At 41.5% G+C, this 18229-nt stretch overlaps 1 protein-coding gene across 2 annotated transcripts in view; it reads left to right on the forward strand.

The window, feature by feature from the left end:
• RGL1 (ral guanine nucleotide dissociation stimulator like 1) overlaps nt 1–18229 on the forward strand; it is a 289540-nt gene that overhangs the window by 218327 nt on the left and 52984 nt on the right. For both annotated transcript variants that reach the window (XM_023203464.3, XM_023203463.2), the window contains exon 4: nt 8437–8514. In XM_023203464.3, coding sequence (XP_023059232.1) covers nt 8437–8514 — 78 coding nt within the window. The remainder of the gene's footprint in view (nt 1–8436; nt 8515–18229) is intronic.

Below are 18229 nucleotides of genomic sequence, written 5' to 3' on the forward strand. Positions count from 1 at the left end.
TGTTCTGTTCAGGACATCATGCCCTGTTCAGTTTCAGTCCACACACAGCTCCAGGAAGCATAGCCGGAGCCAGAATGTGATGGGCATTGTTAGTATTTTCTCCCTGTAACTATGCCAGTTACTTCAGATTAACCAGAAAAATTTAATCTGGTACTGTTTGAGAATTACATCCAACCATAATCACTTGAGGGAAAATGGAAATAAGTTTTCTTCCCTGCTGGGTTGGTGGCCTTTGGTAAATATTTACTTTTGCCAAGTGGACCCAACTCTCACCTGCCAGCACTATGGGAATTCTGGATGGGAACATGTGGCGACTGCAGAGCCTTAGCTTGGGGGACGACAGTGATGGTTTTGTTAAAGTAGACACTGAAGGGATGCTGTCAGAGACTTTGCCTCAGATCATAACCAGGCTAGCTTTCTTTTCTTGAAATGGGATTTACAGACCTAAGAGATAAAAATGTTTCCATGAAGTAGCTTGTTTTTTTATTTCACTTGGCAAAGGGAGGCAAGGACATGCAATTATCCTTTTTTTGAAAAGAATATAAAATTGCCCAGCAGGTTTTTTTTTTTAAAAAGTGTGCTTACATTTGGAGACTACAAAACAAAACTGACAAGAAACTGAAATGTAATGGGTGGTAACTGAGTTAGTAACTGGACAGTTAGGTCATCATTTAAAGCAGTGATTTTGACCATTTTTCAGTAGCTAGTGGGAGTGATTGATCACAAACCCCTGTAAGAATGTACTAAAACTGTGGACCTTCTCTCTAGAAAAAAGAGAATGTCAGATTTTTTTTCATAAAATTTGGGGACTTCCCAGACTTCTGTAAATTCATCCAGGGACCCTGGGTTATGATCCCCTAGGCAAAGTGTCCCTAGCATGATGACAGGGGATACATAGGCGGTCATTATGAATCAGAGGCGGGCACTGATCCTAGCTTTATTATAACTGGAGCACAGATCTTAAGTGTGGCACTGAAAAGTAAACCAATCAATTTAACTAACTAAAATTACACTTCATGGTTCATTCAGGTAAATTTAATGGTTTTAGAAAGTATCTTGGGACATCTAAAATGGGAAGATACTGGTGGTTTTGAGTTAATTTGGTTTTTCATATCACATATATTTGAACAATTTTTGTACATTTATTTTTTGTGAACTTAGCCCTTGATAGTGCCATCAGGCCCCTAGTCCTGGGGAACACAGTTCTTTTGTCTTTGACCTCTACTAAAGCTAACAGTAAGCACCCATTTAGATAAATTAATATTATGTTGAGTTTTTGTAAGCTATAGGAGAAAAAGGAAAGTATCCTTGAAAATGAAAGGATGTTATGATACTAAACTCATATTCATTGTATTTGATGTTACAAAGCATGTTTCATAAGATTCTTGAAGAGTTCTGCAATAGCAACTTTTTGTGGTTGGGGAAAACGAGCCACAGGCTTGTACTGATTTGTTAATAATGTATTAATTCATCTTAAACCTGAGAAAAATCTAGACTCATGAACAGAGACTGAGTGCTGCCTCCTCGCTACCCCCATCTACCTGTTTCTTCTGTTGTCCATCATTGTAGCTGCATCCATTGCAGTGCACTAACAAGACGTGTTTGCAGTTGGTGGTTTAGCACTGTTGTGAACTAGAAGTGGAAGGAGTAACTACTGATGGGCCACCAAGCTCTGAGTGCAGGAAACAGGCCAGAGAAAAGAAACGGATGACAGAGGCTTGGAATGGAAAATAGAAGAAACCTCATAGCAAGACTGTGAGAGCCAACATACTTAACTAATTTTAAATCTGCATGAGATATAAGTTGTAGCAAGAGAGACCTTTTTTTCTTTCCCTTGGATGAATAGTGTCCTTTTCTTGATCTCTTCTTTAGACAGTTGTGGGTTAAGGGCTGGAAGGAAAGGTTATTCTCCAGGAAAATGTTATAGCATTTTGTAACTGTCAAGTGGGGCAGAAATATCTGGTACTTTTTTGCTGTTAATGTTGCCTTAAGTGTCAGGGACTTAGTATGGAGATAATGTGGACAATGAAAGAACAAGGAAGGTACAGTGTCCTTCACAGCAAAGGCCTAGAGGGGAGGAGGGCAGCTCTTTTTGGGTCTCTGGCTTTTTCTAGTCATGGAAAAATGGCCTAAAGAACTAGCCGTCACAAATGGAAAGCACGGTATAGGGTTCTTGGCTCAGTCTTGTTGGCCCCTTCCTTTCCTTCAAGAGAACAAGGAGTTTTTGCCTTGTTGTTTTTGACCTTTGTCTTTCCCCTTGAATAAGCAGCTTCACAGTGGTAACAAGACCTTTCCAAGGTAGGCTTGGTGGCTGTGACCCAGTTCTCAGGTCAGACTTGGCGGAGAGGTGCCTGCCGTGGAGGATATTATTCAGAGTAATTAAAACCACACGTCTTGCTGATCTGTGGATACAGTCCAAAGTCTTCACTAAGGTTTTCACCAGACATCTGCAGGCTATTTCACCCATGTCATTCTCCGGAGTCAAGGTTGGCTTCTGAACATTTTTTTCATACCTGACCTGTGTTCTTTTGGGTCAGTTACAGAAAAATGCCTAAGATGTTCTGAGGCCAGCATTTATTAGAAAAGATTCCCAGGAGTCCTTGAGTCAGCAGCTTCATGTGAGGTCTCTCTTTCCTTTACTTCCTCCTTTCTGTTCTTTCACTATCCCCAGTAAAGTACCTCCTTCCCAACTCTTCCCGCCCCAGCCTTTCTTTTATTCATGGTAGAAGAGGGTATGTGTTAATTCATTTAGCAAATATTTATTGTCTACTTTGTGCAGGCTCTATTCCAGGCTCAGTAGAAGTAGCAGTAAGCAAGATAGAAGAGTAAAACCAGAGTCCTTGCCACAGCCTACCAGGCCCTCAGGATCTGTCCTTGTCACCTCTATGCCTCATTTTCTATTCGCGTTCACTCAGCTCTGCTCCTCCTTGGCCTCTTAATGTTTCTTAGAAACATCCTCCTGCCACTCTTCCAAGGCCTTTGCAGTGGCTCTTTGGACTGCTTAGAAGGCTCTTTCCCTAGAGATCTGCAGGGCCCACTTCCTCACTTTCTGGAGAGTTTACTTTGTTTTCACATTCACATTGGGCCTTCCCCAAATACCCAGCCTCTGGCCCTCCATTATACTGGGTCACTGTGACCTGCTTTATTTCTCTCCATTGTGCTTTTCACTCTCTGACTTAGTATATATTAACTAATTATTATTGTTTGTCTCCCCCACACTACGATGTATACTCCATGAAAACAGAGAGTTTGGTTTGTTTGCTGCTGTATCCTCAATGTCTAGAATAGTACCTGTACATAGTCCTTAGTAAATAATCTTCATTGAATGAGGACTAAATGAGTGAAAGAATGAATGATGGAATAAATGAATGAAAGGCTCACTATAGCTTGTATGGTAGGGTAGTGATTCAGAGGCTGGTTGCTGAATTCTGACTGTCGTGGCTGAAATCCCTGCTGCACGTATTAGTTGTATCTTTGAGGGCATGTTACTTAAGCCTTGTGGGCCTCATTTTTCTCGTCTGTAGAATAGCAATAAGAATAACACCACTCTATAGAATTATAGGAGAACTAAACCAAGCAGTCACATAAAGCCCTTAGCATGTACAACATTTGTACATGCACAGTGCCTGGCATATAGTAAGTTCCCAATAATTATTAACTGCTATTATTATTGGATCATTTGCCAGAATCAAGCAGAGCCTGAGAGATTCTTAGGATCACCCCCCTCCTGATCTGGTGTTACTGAGACTTTCCTGTTGGGGAGCAAAGGTTATCAAGGGCCCTCACTAGAGAGACTGTCCCTGAGTACAAGTTTATCTAAGGGTCTCTTTGAACCACAGATACACCTGGTCCTCCCCTTCAAACACATATAAAACATTTCATCTTACCAGATAGGCTACAAAGAATACAGACATCCTCTCTGGAAATAATTGTTTCCTGTTTAAATATTTAAGAACCAGTTAAACATTGTACTGGTTTTTTCTTTCCCTTTTCTATTACTTTTTAGGCTGCAGTAAATAATTGCTTAAGGCTACACTTTAGGAGACATTTGTAAATTTTTCTTTTGCCTTATGATAACAGAGAAAAGCATGTCAAAAGTCATTCTGACAATTTGTATTTTAAGTTTTATGAGTTACCATTTAAAGAAGAGCAGTTGGTCATTGGTAAGCCTTCTTAAGAGGTTGGAGCTTTGATCTTAAATCCTAGGGAGGCTTTGTAGAAATTGGACACGACATTGTTGACAGGTTTGTCAGTAGCTATTCTACGGCCATTAATTAAACACACACACTCATACACACACTTTATATACTACCCTGGAATAAGTGAATTGAACTTGGCTTTGATTTTTGATGGGAAGCTATGAGAGGGTCCAGGAAAACATCAAAGGAACTTTCTTAATCTAGTAGGACTGACTCTCAAAGGACCTAGCCTGAACATTAAAGAGTTCTGGATCTCAACACTAGTCTAGTTTCTTTTCTGTAAAACACTAATTCTTCTTAATGACAAGAAAGGTGCAAGGATGGCCTGGCATGTTGACTTATGCCTGTAATCCCAGCACTTTGAGGGGCCAAGACGGAAGGATCACTTGAGCCCAGAAGTTCGAGACCAGCCTGGGCAACAGAGTGAGATCTCGTCTCTACAAAAAATAAAAAAATTAGCAAGGCATGGTGACATGCATCTGTGGTCCCTGCCTCTCAGGAGCCTGAGGTGGGAGGCTTGCTCAAACCTAGAAGGACAAGGCTACAGTGCGCCATGACTGTGCCACTGCATTCCAGTCTGGGTGAGAGAGTGAGACCCTGTTTGAATGTGCAAACAAAAACAAGTAAGAAAGGTGCAGGGGCAAAGAATCATCTCCATTCCAGTCCTTTAAGTTCCACAAGGTTACAGGCTCTTTCCTTTTATCTCACTTATAAAATACTTCTTTGGAATAGTGTATATATTTTTGTTTCGCATTTTAATAGTTTTTACCTTTAAGATCTCAACTCTAACATCTTAAAACTTTTTTTCTTTTTAATTGTAGATTTTTGGAATAATCACAGCTATCTTAAAACATTTATGCTCCGAACCCCTTAGAAATGGGGCTTGACACTTGTAGAAGCATAAATAAGGCCAGATGATGCCTTTGCAGAGGCAAATCTGAACCTAGTAGTTGGGAGGTCCATTACTGTGTCTGCTGCTGAAACCCCAAAAGAGCACTGACAACAAGTAGCCATCGCATGCCTGTTGGGTGCCAGGCACTAAAGAGTTGGGTGCCAGCTCTAAGGAGTAGTGAGCAAAAAGAAAATATCCTGCTCTGCTGGAGTTTATTTTCTAATGTACAATTAACACAACAACAAAATTAGCTACGCAGTATATCAGAAGGTGTTAAAAGCCATAGAGAAAAGCAAAGGAGGGAAGGGCTGATGTTACAGTTGGTTTGTATTCTAAATAGGGCGGTCTGGGAAGGCCTGACTGATAAAGTGATACCTGAGCAAAGACCTGAGGAGCTGAGAGAGTGAACATTTGGCACAGGTGTGGGAGGAGGCAGCACCAGGCACAGATTTGGAGGCAGGAGGATGCCCAGTGTGTGGGTGGAGCAGGGAGGAGGCTGTTGAGGCTGGAAAGGGAGTGAGGGCTGAGGAATTGTAGGAGGTGTGGGAGGAGGTCTCCTCAGATCATTTAGGGCCTTGTGAGACACATAGGACTTTGGCCTTTTCTCAGAGTGAGATGGGAGTCATGGGAGGGTTTCTCTCTTTTTCTTTTTCTTCTTCTTCTTCTTCTTTTTTTTTTTTTTTTGTTTTGTTTTGGTTTTGAGAGACAGGATCTTGCTATGTGTTGCCCAGGCTAGACTTGAACTCCTGGGCTCAGGAGATCCTCTTGCCTCAGCCTCTTGAGTAGCTGGGATTGCAGACATGTGCCACCATGTTTGACTTTTTATGGGAGGGTTTTGAGTGGAGCAGTGACATGATCTGATCTACATAGAGCAGGATTGCTCTGGCTGCTGGTCAGAAGCTGGGGACCATTTAGGTGGCTGTTGTATTGGTTTAGGCTACACTTGATTTACACTATCCAAGATAGTGTAGTTGGAGCCAGGGTGGAAGCAATGGAAGTGATGAGAAGTGTTTGGATTCAGGATATATTAGAAGGGCAGAGCAAAAAGGATTTCCTGATGGGTTGGGTGGAGAAGAGTTGGTATGTCTGCAAGATTTGAGCCTCAGCAACTGCATCGTGTGCTCTGCCACACGTGCCTTTTTGTCCATGGCCCTTATTGGTCTCCAAGTTATTATCAAGCAGTCACTCTGATCCCAATTGCGAAAGTATAGACACTCTGGTAGCCAGGAAAAATACTTCTGTGGTCTTCTGAGCCATTTCTCAGAAGATACTACCAGGTTAGTTAATGAGAGAGAACTTGGCTCACCAGTGTAAGTTACTTAGTTTTTCTTGACACTATCTCATTACACGTTTGGTATCACATTCTGGGGAGGAACTCTGATAGGTTTTGGTGCCATCCAAACCTGCACCTCAGCTCCGAGTCTGAAGAATGCAGGAAAAGAGCAAAAGAGAGGAGAAGCTAAAGCAAAGATAAAGAATAGAGAGATCTGGGAACTTTTAGTACAAACCACTTTGAAAAGAGGACTATCAGGAGCAGTAAAATGTGTGTCTTTCCGTGGTGTTTTCCCTTTTTATATCTACCTTTCATAGCTTCCAGTTGAAAGATAAAAAGATGTGATATTTCCACAGTAACTGGAGTGGGAATTAATGGACTAACATGGAATGTAACAAAAACAAAGGTTGAGTCCTACGTTTAGTCATTGAGAGATGACAAGAGAAGAGTTTATGGATCCTTCTAGGCAGATACATAGAAGATACAGTGGCTTTCCAAGATCCCACTCCTGATTGCACCCACGGTAATCTCTCCTACTTAAATAAACCACCAAGCCTGCTGCGTGAGAGAGCACGAGGACATAGTTTGCTATCATGTTGGCCAAGGATAGAGCTGAAAAGATCTCAGTCTGTGTATTTATTAGGAATCTTGTTTTCCATCCTTGCCTTGCTCACGTGGGGTTGAGTAAATCTTAATCTGAGTTCTTATCTCAGGAAGAGCAAAGGGTAGCCCTGGAAACCTTCTAAATAGCAGGTGCAGGACAGAATGAAGAGCAAAAGAGAGGGTGGAGACCAGTGGAAAATATCTTTGGGAGGCCAAAAAATCCATAAGGCTGATGAACTAGAGAAAGGAGCAGGTGGATGGGTGAGCTGGTGCCTAAGGGCGCAAACTGGAACCTACCGAGATGGGATGATAGGGAGACCAGATGGACTGGCACTGGGTCAAACCAGATGGTGGGCTTTTATTTTTAAAAGGATTTGTAAGTCCTAGGAACAAGGAACCATAAGGGTACTGGGGCCTTTAATCCCATTAGTAGAGAACAAAAGTGTGCTCTTTAAAAATGTAAACTCATCAGTTATAGAATTTATCAAAACTTTGGGACAGACAACTCACTTGTGAAACTCCAAGGAATCTCTGGATTCTGTGTTGATGGAAGGAGAAACTGAAGAAATAGTCTAGGCATTATAAGTTAATTAAAGACTCCTCCTTAATAATTTAATGTGCATTTACTAAGTTTACATTCCAAACCATACAAAATATGATATATTTGTATGAAATAGGCTGGCTCACATGTGGATTTGGGAAAACAGCTAGCAGTGTAAGTAGGGACTGATGAATTATTGAGTAAATTTTGAATTGGTAATGAGAAAACTTTTAAAATTTAAGCACCTATTGCTTTCCCAAAAATCAGACCCCTGTACCCCACCTCCCCAGTTGCTGTGTCTAGAGCAACCTGGCCTTAGTATAGCTACAGCTGCTCTCCTGGTTGCTAAGACATGAGAGCTTTTACTATAGTCCTTATCTCTATCCCAGCCTTAATTTTAGGGTCCAGAGTTGTTTCCATAATCCCTCTACAACAGGACTTATTTTCAAGGAGACCAGACTCTTAAGTGTAGCCTGGAGCCATCAGTTTGTGCTCCTGTGTAGCATGAGTGTGGATGCTGTGCTTGCATAGACATGCACAGGGGTTGGACAGACATGCAGGTGGGTTTGGTGTGCTACAGAGTTCATGAGGAGTCTGCCTTCTTCATATCATGTAATAGCCGATTCTCCTGCTGAGAGGAACACTCTAATGTAATCTTAAAAAGTCAATAAATGTTAAGTGTTAATATCAAGAGAAAGTTTTAAGTAGTGTGATTGGTTGTTAAATGACTTTTCTGTTTAGAATATGCAGATATATCCATTAAGTAGCCGTCAATAATACTGCATCATTTTCAATGCTATTTCATAGATATATATTTCCTTAATTACTTCTGAAAAGTATAACTGTCACTTTGTAGTCGAAGTTGAATAGAATTGCTTTCCAACACCACTGACTGTTTATGCTTGCTTGTTCATTGTTATCTCTAAAGGTATGGAAACCTGACAAGTCCAAACTGTGAAGAAGATGGAAGCCAAAGTTCATCAGAGTCCAAAATGGTGATCAGGAAGTGAGTCTCCCTTTTCTTTGCATTCGAAGCTCTCAGTCAAGACAATATCTTAAAGTAGTTTAGTACAGTATTTTATTCCTTTGAATGTTGCCATGATTTTTTTCCGTAACGCATACAGAGGCTTATTTTTTGATTACCTAACAATATTCATTTATGTATCCAGTGGAAGTATCTTAAGTAACCACTGTCTGCCAGGCATTGTGCTAAGGTATACAAAACAAACAAGTGAACAAAACAAATGAACAAAATAAACAGTCCCAGCTTATAAAAAGTGTGTATTTTACCAGAAAGAGACAGAGAATACACACAAAAAAGTGAAGAAGAATGAAGCAGGGTCTGAGGGCTGGAGCGTTTGGTTACGTGTAGGGTGCCCGGATTGAGCTGTCTAGTCTGTTGGCATTGGAGCATGCCAGAATGAGGTGTGCCCTGAGTCTTGCAAATAGCCAGGCAGACAGACCTCGGGAAAGGCTCTGATGCAGGAGCAGTGTTTGAGAAACAGCAGGGAATTGCATGTGGCTGGAGCGCAAGCTAGGGGATGAGCACTGTGAGGCGGGGCAGGAAGGTGGCCACTCACAAGGGGACTCATAGGAACTTGGGGAAAGATGTTGAATTTGATTCTGAGGAAGGTAAGAAGCATTTAAAAGGTTTTGAGAAGAGTGCTGTCGCCTGACGTATCTTAAAAGACCTGCTGTGGCTCTGTGTCCGGAAAGTAGCCTGTGGCAGTGCGGCTGGGGGCAAGGGTGGGAGCAGGGAGCCTGGTCAGGACCCTCCCAAGAGTCCAGATGAGGGCTGCTGGTGGTGCGGGCTGGAGCAATAGCAGTGAAGGCAACCAGCCTTTGCAGAGATCTTCCAGGTGTCAGTGGCAGGACGAGCTGGAGTGCATGGGCTGTGTGAGAGAACAGGAGAAGCCAGATGCTTCCCAGGGTTGCGGTTTGAGCAGCGGAGAGACAGAACCTTGGCTTTATAAAACATAGAAGATCGAGGGAGCAGGATTAATGGGGAGTGTGTATCAGAAATTTAGTCACAGACTTTGAGGTAATTAGCTCGGTCTAGATTTCAGGGAGAGACATGGAATGGAGGTATAAATTTGGATGTCCTTAGTTTATACATGGTATTTAAAGCTATGAGACTGGATGTGGCTTCCTGGGAACTAAGGGCAGATAGAGGAGAGAAGATCCAGAGACTGAGCCTGGTTCATTCGGTGTTTTTAGAGTTAGGGAAGTAGAGCGTCTGGCAGAGGGGACTGGAACAGAGCAGCTTTGGGGAAGGATGGGGGAGGGGAAAAAAGAAGAAGTTGTGTCCTAGAAGACAAGCCAAAGAAAGGATTTCAGGGAGGGAGGGACCAATGCCTTCCAGTGCTGCCCATAGATGGAGTGTGAGGGTCTGAAAAGTGACTCCTCCTTTGAAGTGCTGCGGTCTTTGGTGACTTGACAAGTGCAGTTTGGTGGATGGAAAGGTGGGCAAGAGAGAATGAAGGGGACGAAGTGGGGACAGTGAGGCTTGTTAGAGGAGGAGCTTTGCTGCAAAGGGGAATAGGGAAATGGATGGAAGGTGGGTTTTTTTTCGGTTGTGTATGTGTTTTTTAAAAGATGGAAGATATTTTATGCTGATGAGAATGTTCTATGAGAAAACATCCGTGGTGCAGGGGTGGGGGCCACTGTAGGGGTGATGTTCTTAAGTAGATGGAATGTGCACCTGGGTGCCTAAAGCCACTAGTGTTAAATATTCATTTTGGGGCCAAAAGTCTGGGGAGTATCCTGTGGAATTTTTAACTCCTTGAAGAGTTACTGATAGACTTCTTTCTTCCGGAGCTAGGGATGTGAAAGTAGAAAGCTGAGTATCTTTTTAAAATCCTGAGTTAGGTTCTATGTAGTTTTGCAGTTTTATTCAATGGATCGTAATTTTCCAGAAAACCAGACGTACCAGTGTAGGTATTTGAATGTCAAGCACAAGGTACGGTGGGAGGAACAATTCTTTTGTTTTTAGAAGGGCTTGGGGAAGGCCTCTTGGAGGAGGTTACCTTTGATCTGGGCCCTGAAGCATGATGGAGATTTTGTTGGTAGAGCCGTCCGGGTGTAGGGAACAGTAGGACCAAACTGGGGAAATGCAGTGTTCATGGAATTTTGGGGAACAACACAGAATTGGTGTGGCTGCTGCATAGAGTACATGTTAGGTGAGAGGGGAGTCAGTGGAGCTGAAGCTAGATTAGACTTACTTCATGAAGGGCATTAATTTCTTGCAGGAGAGTTTGAACTTTCCCTGGTAAGCAGTGGGCAGTCAGCAGTAATGAATTTTTATAGGAGGGAAACAATATAATCTAAAAGGTTTTTTTTTTTTTCAGAATGGGTTAGACATAGAGCCTTCTCGCTCACAGTGTGACCGTGGACCTACAGCATCAGCATCTCCTGGGTGGGAGCTTGTGAGAAATGCAGACTCTCAGGCCCCACTCAGACCTGATGGATTAGAATCTGCATTTCAACAAGATTCTCAAGTGATTCCTAAGCACTTTAGAGTTTTGAGAATCATAGGATTCTATGAAAACTCACTAAGATAATGATTTTTTAGAAGAGCCTTTTTATAATGGACATTCTGGAGCATATACAAAAAGAGAGATACTGTAAGAATTGAGTGTAATCTAGACTTGTGAGCAGATTCAGAAATAGACATGCTATTATGTACATATTTTGGAACTCAGTCCAATCTAGAGCTACCATTCAATTAGCCACCTGACCACTCCGAGGAGAGTCACAATCTGAAAAATATCCAGAGCTGGCCCGGCACGGTGGTTCACGCCTGTAATCCAAACACTTTGGGAAGCCCAGGAGGGAGGATCACTTAAGGCAGGAGCTCAAGACCAGCCTGGGCACCATAGTGGGACCCTGTCTCTACAGAAATTTTTAAAACAATTTGCTGGGTGTGGTGGCATATGCCTGTAGTCCCAGTTACTTGGGAGGCTGAGGCAGGAGGATTGCTTGAGCCTGGGAGGTTGAGGCTACTGTGAGCCATGATTGTGCCACTGTACTGCAGCCTGGGCAACAGAGTGAGTGAGACCTTGTCTTAAAAATAAATAATAATAATAATAATAAAATATCCAGAGCTTCTCTGTCCCATGAGGTGTTTTGAGATAAAATAGATTTTTTGGAAAGTAGCAGTTAAGAAAATTGTACCGTGGATATGAAGAGTCATGTTCATTCTTTTAAAGTCTCATTCGAATTCGTTGTATACCAGGAACACTAATGTGAATGAAACTCCAAGCTAAGCTGTTTTAAAGGGTTTTAGAGTTTTAGGCATATAAGGGCTTAACAAAGAGCTTCACACAGAACTCCCCTGAGGGGTCCATCCTCTGGGGACAATGGCCCTTTCCTAAAGTCTCACAATAACTTGGTGGAAAGTTCTTGACCCTTTTCCTCAGACTGAGTTGCCTTTTAAAAAATTATGCCTGATGAAAATATGCCACTTTATCTTATAATGGGTTGCTCTGTCCTACAGATTCTGGAATGTTAAAATCCCTTCTTACGGGTGACCTCTGTTTTCCTTCCATTTCCCTTTTTTCTCTCTTTCTCACTGTTTTTTCCCCACATGTTTTATTGTTTCTCATCTCACTTCACTATTATTTTTTGTCTCTCTTTTTCTGAAACTATCCTTCTCCTGATCATTTCTGTGCCTAGATAGGGTTACTGCTTTGTCTTTGTCTTTGTGAGAGGAAATCAGGGAAGCACCTTCTCCCATCTGTATGTAATGTATTGTAAATTTCCTGGTCATCCCAGACCTCTGGCATCTGACTTGCAGCAATGATTGAGGGCTTCCTGATGACCAGTAGATGTGTAGGAGGTATGGCAGTGGTTCTCAACAGGGCGACTGTTATCCTCCAGAGGACATTTGCCAATGCCCTACAGAAGTTTTGGTTGTCTCAACTTGGTGGGGGGATGCTATTGGCAACTCATGGGTAGAGGCCAGGGATGCTGCTAAACATCCTAGCAGGTGAAAGGTTCTTGTATCGGTTCGAACCCTAAGAGCGCGCCAACAGACAACACGAGGCAGTGTGGAGCAACACGCTGTTTTAATGTGCGCCCGGGTGCAGGTGGGCTGAGACCTAAAATGGCATCAGCCCCAAGTGAGGACGGGACAGGGGTTTTATAGTCCTCTGTAAACAGGAAGTATCCCAGTCTGATGTGACTACTACATAGTACCCGGATGGCCTCTTTGTCGGTCTTCAGTGGTACGTGTCTTCCGGCCAGGGTAGGTGTCTTCCGGCCCGCTCTCTTCCTGCTTCTGCTATCTTGCTGACGCGTGCTGCTGGTGCAAGTGGCCTTAAGCCTTGGGACTGGGCCTGAGAAGGGAGGAGTTACTCATCCCTTCAAGCTTTCAGGCCCAGGAGAGAATCTTTCAGCATGTACAAAGTAACTCTCCTCCACCCTAACAAGGAATGATCTGACCTTAAATGTCAATAGTGCCTAAGTAAGAAACCCTGCTATATAGTGTTGAGGCTCTGGTTCTCAAGTGAAACTGTCTTTATGAATACCGAACATATATAAAAATAGGAGCAGGCCTATTTGGAAATTTCTTTATTTGTGTCCCTTTTTATAAGCAGCTGAATCAAATGTGGAAGTAATCCAGAGGCAGCCACATGGAGAGGGAAAGGCCCTGGTGAAGGAGCCTGGAGAACTCCCATCCCACTCCTTCTCTATCACTCTGTCACTTACCAGTCATCTGACCTTGGCTTAGTCACTTCACCTCCCTTTGTTTCAGTTTCTTCACCTGAAAAGTGAGTGCTTGGAATAAATGCTCGCTGAGGTCCTTTTAAGTTCGGTAATGTCTGAGATAAAATTTATTTAGCTTTTTCTTTCTCTCTTAAAAAATGAAAATGAGTAACAGAAACAGAGATATGGTCCACACAGCATAGTGGACTTTTGAGAGTATGGTACCTTCGACCACTTTTCTCTGTTGGAAAGTGTGTCACCAGTTTTGAAGAGATAGGAAGAAACACATACACAAGCTTTGTTTGTTATTAGTCATGACATCACAGTTGCTCACTGGGGTCATGAATAAAGAGCTGAGCTAAAGCATTGTCTTGTGGGAGTAAGGCAAGGAGTGGCAAAATGCCCATTGTTTTCTTTTGCTATGAATCTGTTCTCTTGTGATTTCAGGTGGAAAACCGACAGCAGGAATCCAATGACATTCAAGAAGTAAACATCCTGTTTAGTGCAGTTGCCTTGAGTTTTGCAGACCTGGGTGGAGGAGGGGGTCGGGACAGGGACTCACTATTGGTTTTAACCATGAGCAGAAAAATACCCAAATATTGTTTGTTTTTCCGTTTTTGCTGTAAAGCAAAGAGCAACCCTTACATTTTATGCAGGCTCCCAAGTACCAAGTACAATCTTTCCTGTATTTCCAAATATGGATTTAAACCTTTCAGAGGGTAAAAGAACTTTAAAGAAGGCAAATGTGGAAATACAGATGAAGCATTCAAGATGAAAAGTTGGTTTCTGATGTCTTGGACCACAACCGACTAGTGTTCTTCACGCATTTAAAAAAGTATCAGATTGTGCAGGGACTCCCACATGCCGAGTACTTGTAATTCCAGTCCAGAGTTCAGGCTTTGTACAATGTCAGGACCCTCTAAAGTTATCTGGCTAAAACAAGAATGTCTTCAGTTGCAAAGGTTTCAACTTCCAAGGCTTCTGGATGTTGGAATATTTGCCTCATGGTGATTTCTGATGTTAGGGCTAGACTGATTATATAAGGTATGCCACATTTATTTCTACAATCTCTAAACTGGCCACTATTTATCAATTAGGAAACTCACTTTCTATGACAGAAGAAAACATTTCTGCCTATATTCATTCTACCTCTGCCCTTTTCCTGCTGACATTTTTACACGATAAAATGCTGTCTTTTTAAATAAAATATGAACCAGATGGAAAAAGCAAATTGTCTCTAGGGCAGATTTATTACAGTCATTGAATTCAGAAGTGAAGAGAATGTAAAGAAGGGATATTAACCATATAGAGCTTTTACACCATGAATCTTCATTCTCTGAATTTTATTTAAGATGACCATATCTCCCTCTCTCTATATATAACTTTATTTAAAGAGATTTAAAACTCCTCAGGAAATGATGCTTTATTTCTTTCCTTTAATGACTATTATAAGGTTGAAATTGTTTCTGTTTTCTTTTCTTTAATTGAATCTCATCAGTTTCCTTCTGGAATGCCAAGTTTTGTTTTCTCAAATTCTCTACCATAGTAGTACTTCAAATTGTTGAAATCGTTCTGCTTTCATTTCCACATATTCGAAGATATGTATATTGTTCTTGTAATCTTTTCCCACAAGTTGTAAACAGTGACACCAAATTTCAGTCACTGGTAAAGGATCATGTAAATAGCAGTAATCCAAGACATTGGACACACTTTAAAGAAAAAGGAAAGGAGTTAAAGAAAGTTGGCTGTGTTACGTTACTGCCTCAGAAACTTCACAGTGGAAAGTTAGAAAATCTTCCCAGAGAGTTTGCAATCAATATTCATTACTGCAAATTCAGATGCCCTAAGAAGGCAATTGAAATTAATTGGAGTGATTATAACAAAAATGGGGAAAAGGAGGAGGGGTGAAGAACAGCAAAAACAAGATTTAAAACTTCAATTTAGAAGAATTAAAGGTTACAATGTGAAAGGAAGTTTTTTTAAGTGAAACAAAAGAAATAAAGAAGTGATATGCCATATCGAAGAGTCTGATATTGTCTTTAAAATATCCCTACAGGACAAAGAAAAAAGAAAAAAACGTAGTTTTATAAGTCATTAGCATTCTAAGTCAAGTCTGCATTTTAGGGACATGGGTAGAAAGCCCCAAGCAGAAACTGATGTTCTAATAATTGAGGAAGAATAAAACAACATTGATAATCAATGACTCAAAAAGAAGACAAGTCAATCATATGAGTATCTTAAGTACTGTACTTAAGAACCCTGTGTTAAGTTCTGGCAAGTAGCATTTTCTACATTAAAGAATGTCTCTTTTAGAAAGGAAAACAGACATCACAATTAGACTGTGTTGTTTGATTCACTGTACAGCATTGTAAACAATGAAAATGATGACACCGCCCTTGCCACCACCATTGGCTACAGTCTGTGGTATGCTTACTTTGTGCAAAGCATTCTGCTAAGTACTTTATATTTGTGTCTTCTTCAACCATCATAAATATGCTGAGATATTGTCCTCACTTTATAGGATATAAAGTGAAGCCTCAGAGAACTTACATATTTTGACTAAGATCAGACATCTGGTTAAGTGACAGGTCTGATATTTGAACTCTCATCCAACTGACTCCAAGACCTGAGTGGGAAGCCCAGGCACGCCATTCATAGAAGAGTGTTGGGATCTCGGATACTCAAGATTTCCCTCCCCATTTACCTTTATCATAATAAGAAGACTGCAGAAGTACATGAAGAACTAGATTACAATATCACTGTTGTGACTAATGTTTTAGATTGTTATTATTCTGAGATCTTTTAATTTGTCATTATTTCCATTGCTCTATGCTATTTTGCCTGGCTCTTGCTTTATTATTGAATGAATACCCTGAGCAAGGTTTGCACACAGCTGTTAGGAATGTGGAAGCTAAACCTTTTTCCTGGGGAAGGAGATGGGTTGAAGGATGTGAGGAAACAAGACCAAATTAGGCCCATCAAAGGAGAACCTGCTTCCTGTTCCTCATGCCTTGTAGCATCTGTAACTAGCAACGGAAACTCAGTTCTAGTGGTGAAAACTATAGAAGGCCTCAGCCATTTTTTTCAATAGAGTTCTATTTATAACATGAAAACTCCCTTCTTGGACTGTGGGGAATGAGTTATTTGAGGTCCCTGAAAGATAATTTTGGTGACTGGCGATGTCGTTTTCTAATAATAGCTAGAATTTATTGACTACTTAGTAGGAATGATCCCTGTGTTAAGTACTGTACATACTTGTTAAATCCTCATAATGATTATGTCTTATTATTCTTATTTTACAGAGGAGGAACCTGGGGCATAGGTTAAGGAACATGTCCCAGCCTCCACAGTGAATAAATGCGAGAGCTGGGATTTAACCCAGGCCTTAGCCTCTGTGCTGCATGACCTTTACTATTTTTCCTCTGATAAAAATGAAAATATTTCTCTTAAGTACTTAGCTTGGGAATGAAAGACAGGTGTGTAAATAACCTTGACTTTGGGTAGTTGGCTTCAGGCTTATCCATCCTACTCCAGGCCCTCTCCCACTCACATTTACTGTCTTTCCATATGTCTTCTTTTCATAATCCGTTTCTTCCTCCTTCTTGCCCTGGAGGTTTTTTTTCTCTTCTCTCCCTTCCCCATAGCCCCCGCATTGCCCTTGCCTTCTTAGTGCTTAGATCTGACTCTGGCTTTGTTGGCATTTATTTCCCTTGTCTTTTCTCAATGTCTCTTTCACGTCTCCTTCTAGTATTTGAATCTCTATTTACCAATAGCACTGAAATGTGACAATGTAAAGTGTAAAAAAGCAATGCAGGACAACCTTGACAGGTCCAGATAATAATATTTTCATCCTTTCCAGGAAAAAAACAAAAGAGGAAAGCTCTGTATCTTTCTTTGTTCCTTCTCATCAGGAAAATCATCTAGCTGGAGGTCTCAGAGGCAGCTTCTATCTGGCAACCTTCCCTGAAACAGGAAAACTGTTCTATGATTAGGAGAGCAAGGTGGAGGGTCCAGCCTAGAGTCGAGGTCAAAGTTGACTTAGACTTCAGTCCTTGAAGGACGAAGTGTATTAGATCCCGCCCTCAGAGCTTGGCAGAAGTTACTTCATTGCTTGAAAGGCCCACCTCTGTGTAAATCTTCTTACCTTTTCATTATCTGCAGCGAAGAGAAGATCCAGTTCTCAGAGAATGTCTTAAAATAGAAAAACATTTTGCTGCCTTTGAAAAATAGTTCCATGTCTTATTTTCTGCTGATGATTAAGTACAAAAAATTATTATTTCAAATAGATTTCTGGGGAAGGAAAAGAGCTCTAGATGGATAATGTTATTCTTTTTGTCACGGTAATCCTATTTCTTGGCTCAGAGGTTACACATCATGGGAGAGGTGACTTCATACGTGGAAAAATTTGTATTGAACATTTGACCAATTATAGAGTATTTTACTGCCTATGGAATGTTAATATGATTTAATACGTTTACCTAAAATCTGCATTCATTAAAAAATCTGTGGTTTGCGCATAATCGCTGCCTAAATGCTTGCCTCAGCCCTCTCTGCATTGCATGCCTGAAGATCCCTGGGGTGGCTAGAAGTTCTGAACCATTTTCTTTTATCTCTCAGCCAAGGTGCATCTGTCTAATGTCTTCTAACCAGGTGTTATTAGGTGTGATTTCTGGTTGGCTGAGAAATCAATGAGTGGTCAAGTGCAGTGGCTCATGCCTATAATCCCAGCACTTCGGGAGGCCAAGGCGGGTGGATCACCTGAGGTCAGGGGTTTGAAACCAGCTTGGCCAACATTGTGAAACCTGGTCTATACTAAAAATAAAAAAAAATTAGCCAGGCACGGTGGCGCGTGCCTGTAATCCCAGCTACTCGGGAGGCTGAGGCAGGAGAATCGCTTGAACCTGGGAGGCGAAGATTGCAGTGAGCCGAGATCATGCCACTGCACTCCAGCCTGGGCAAGAGTGAGACTCTGTCTCAAAAAAAAAAAAAAAAAAAAAAAAATCAATGAGTATAGC

The sequence above is a fragment of the Piliocolobus tephrosceles genome, chromosome 1, assembly GCF_002776525.5.
Source record: "Piliocolobus tephrosceles isolate RC106 chromosome 1, ASM277652v3, whole genome shotgun sequence".
NCBI classification, from domain to species: domain Eukaryota; kingdom Metazoa; phylum Chordata; class Mammalia; order Primates; family Cercopithecidae; genus Piliocolobus; species Piliocolobus tephrosceles.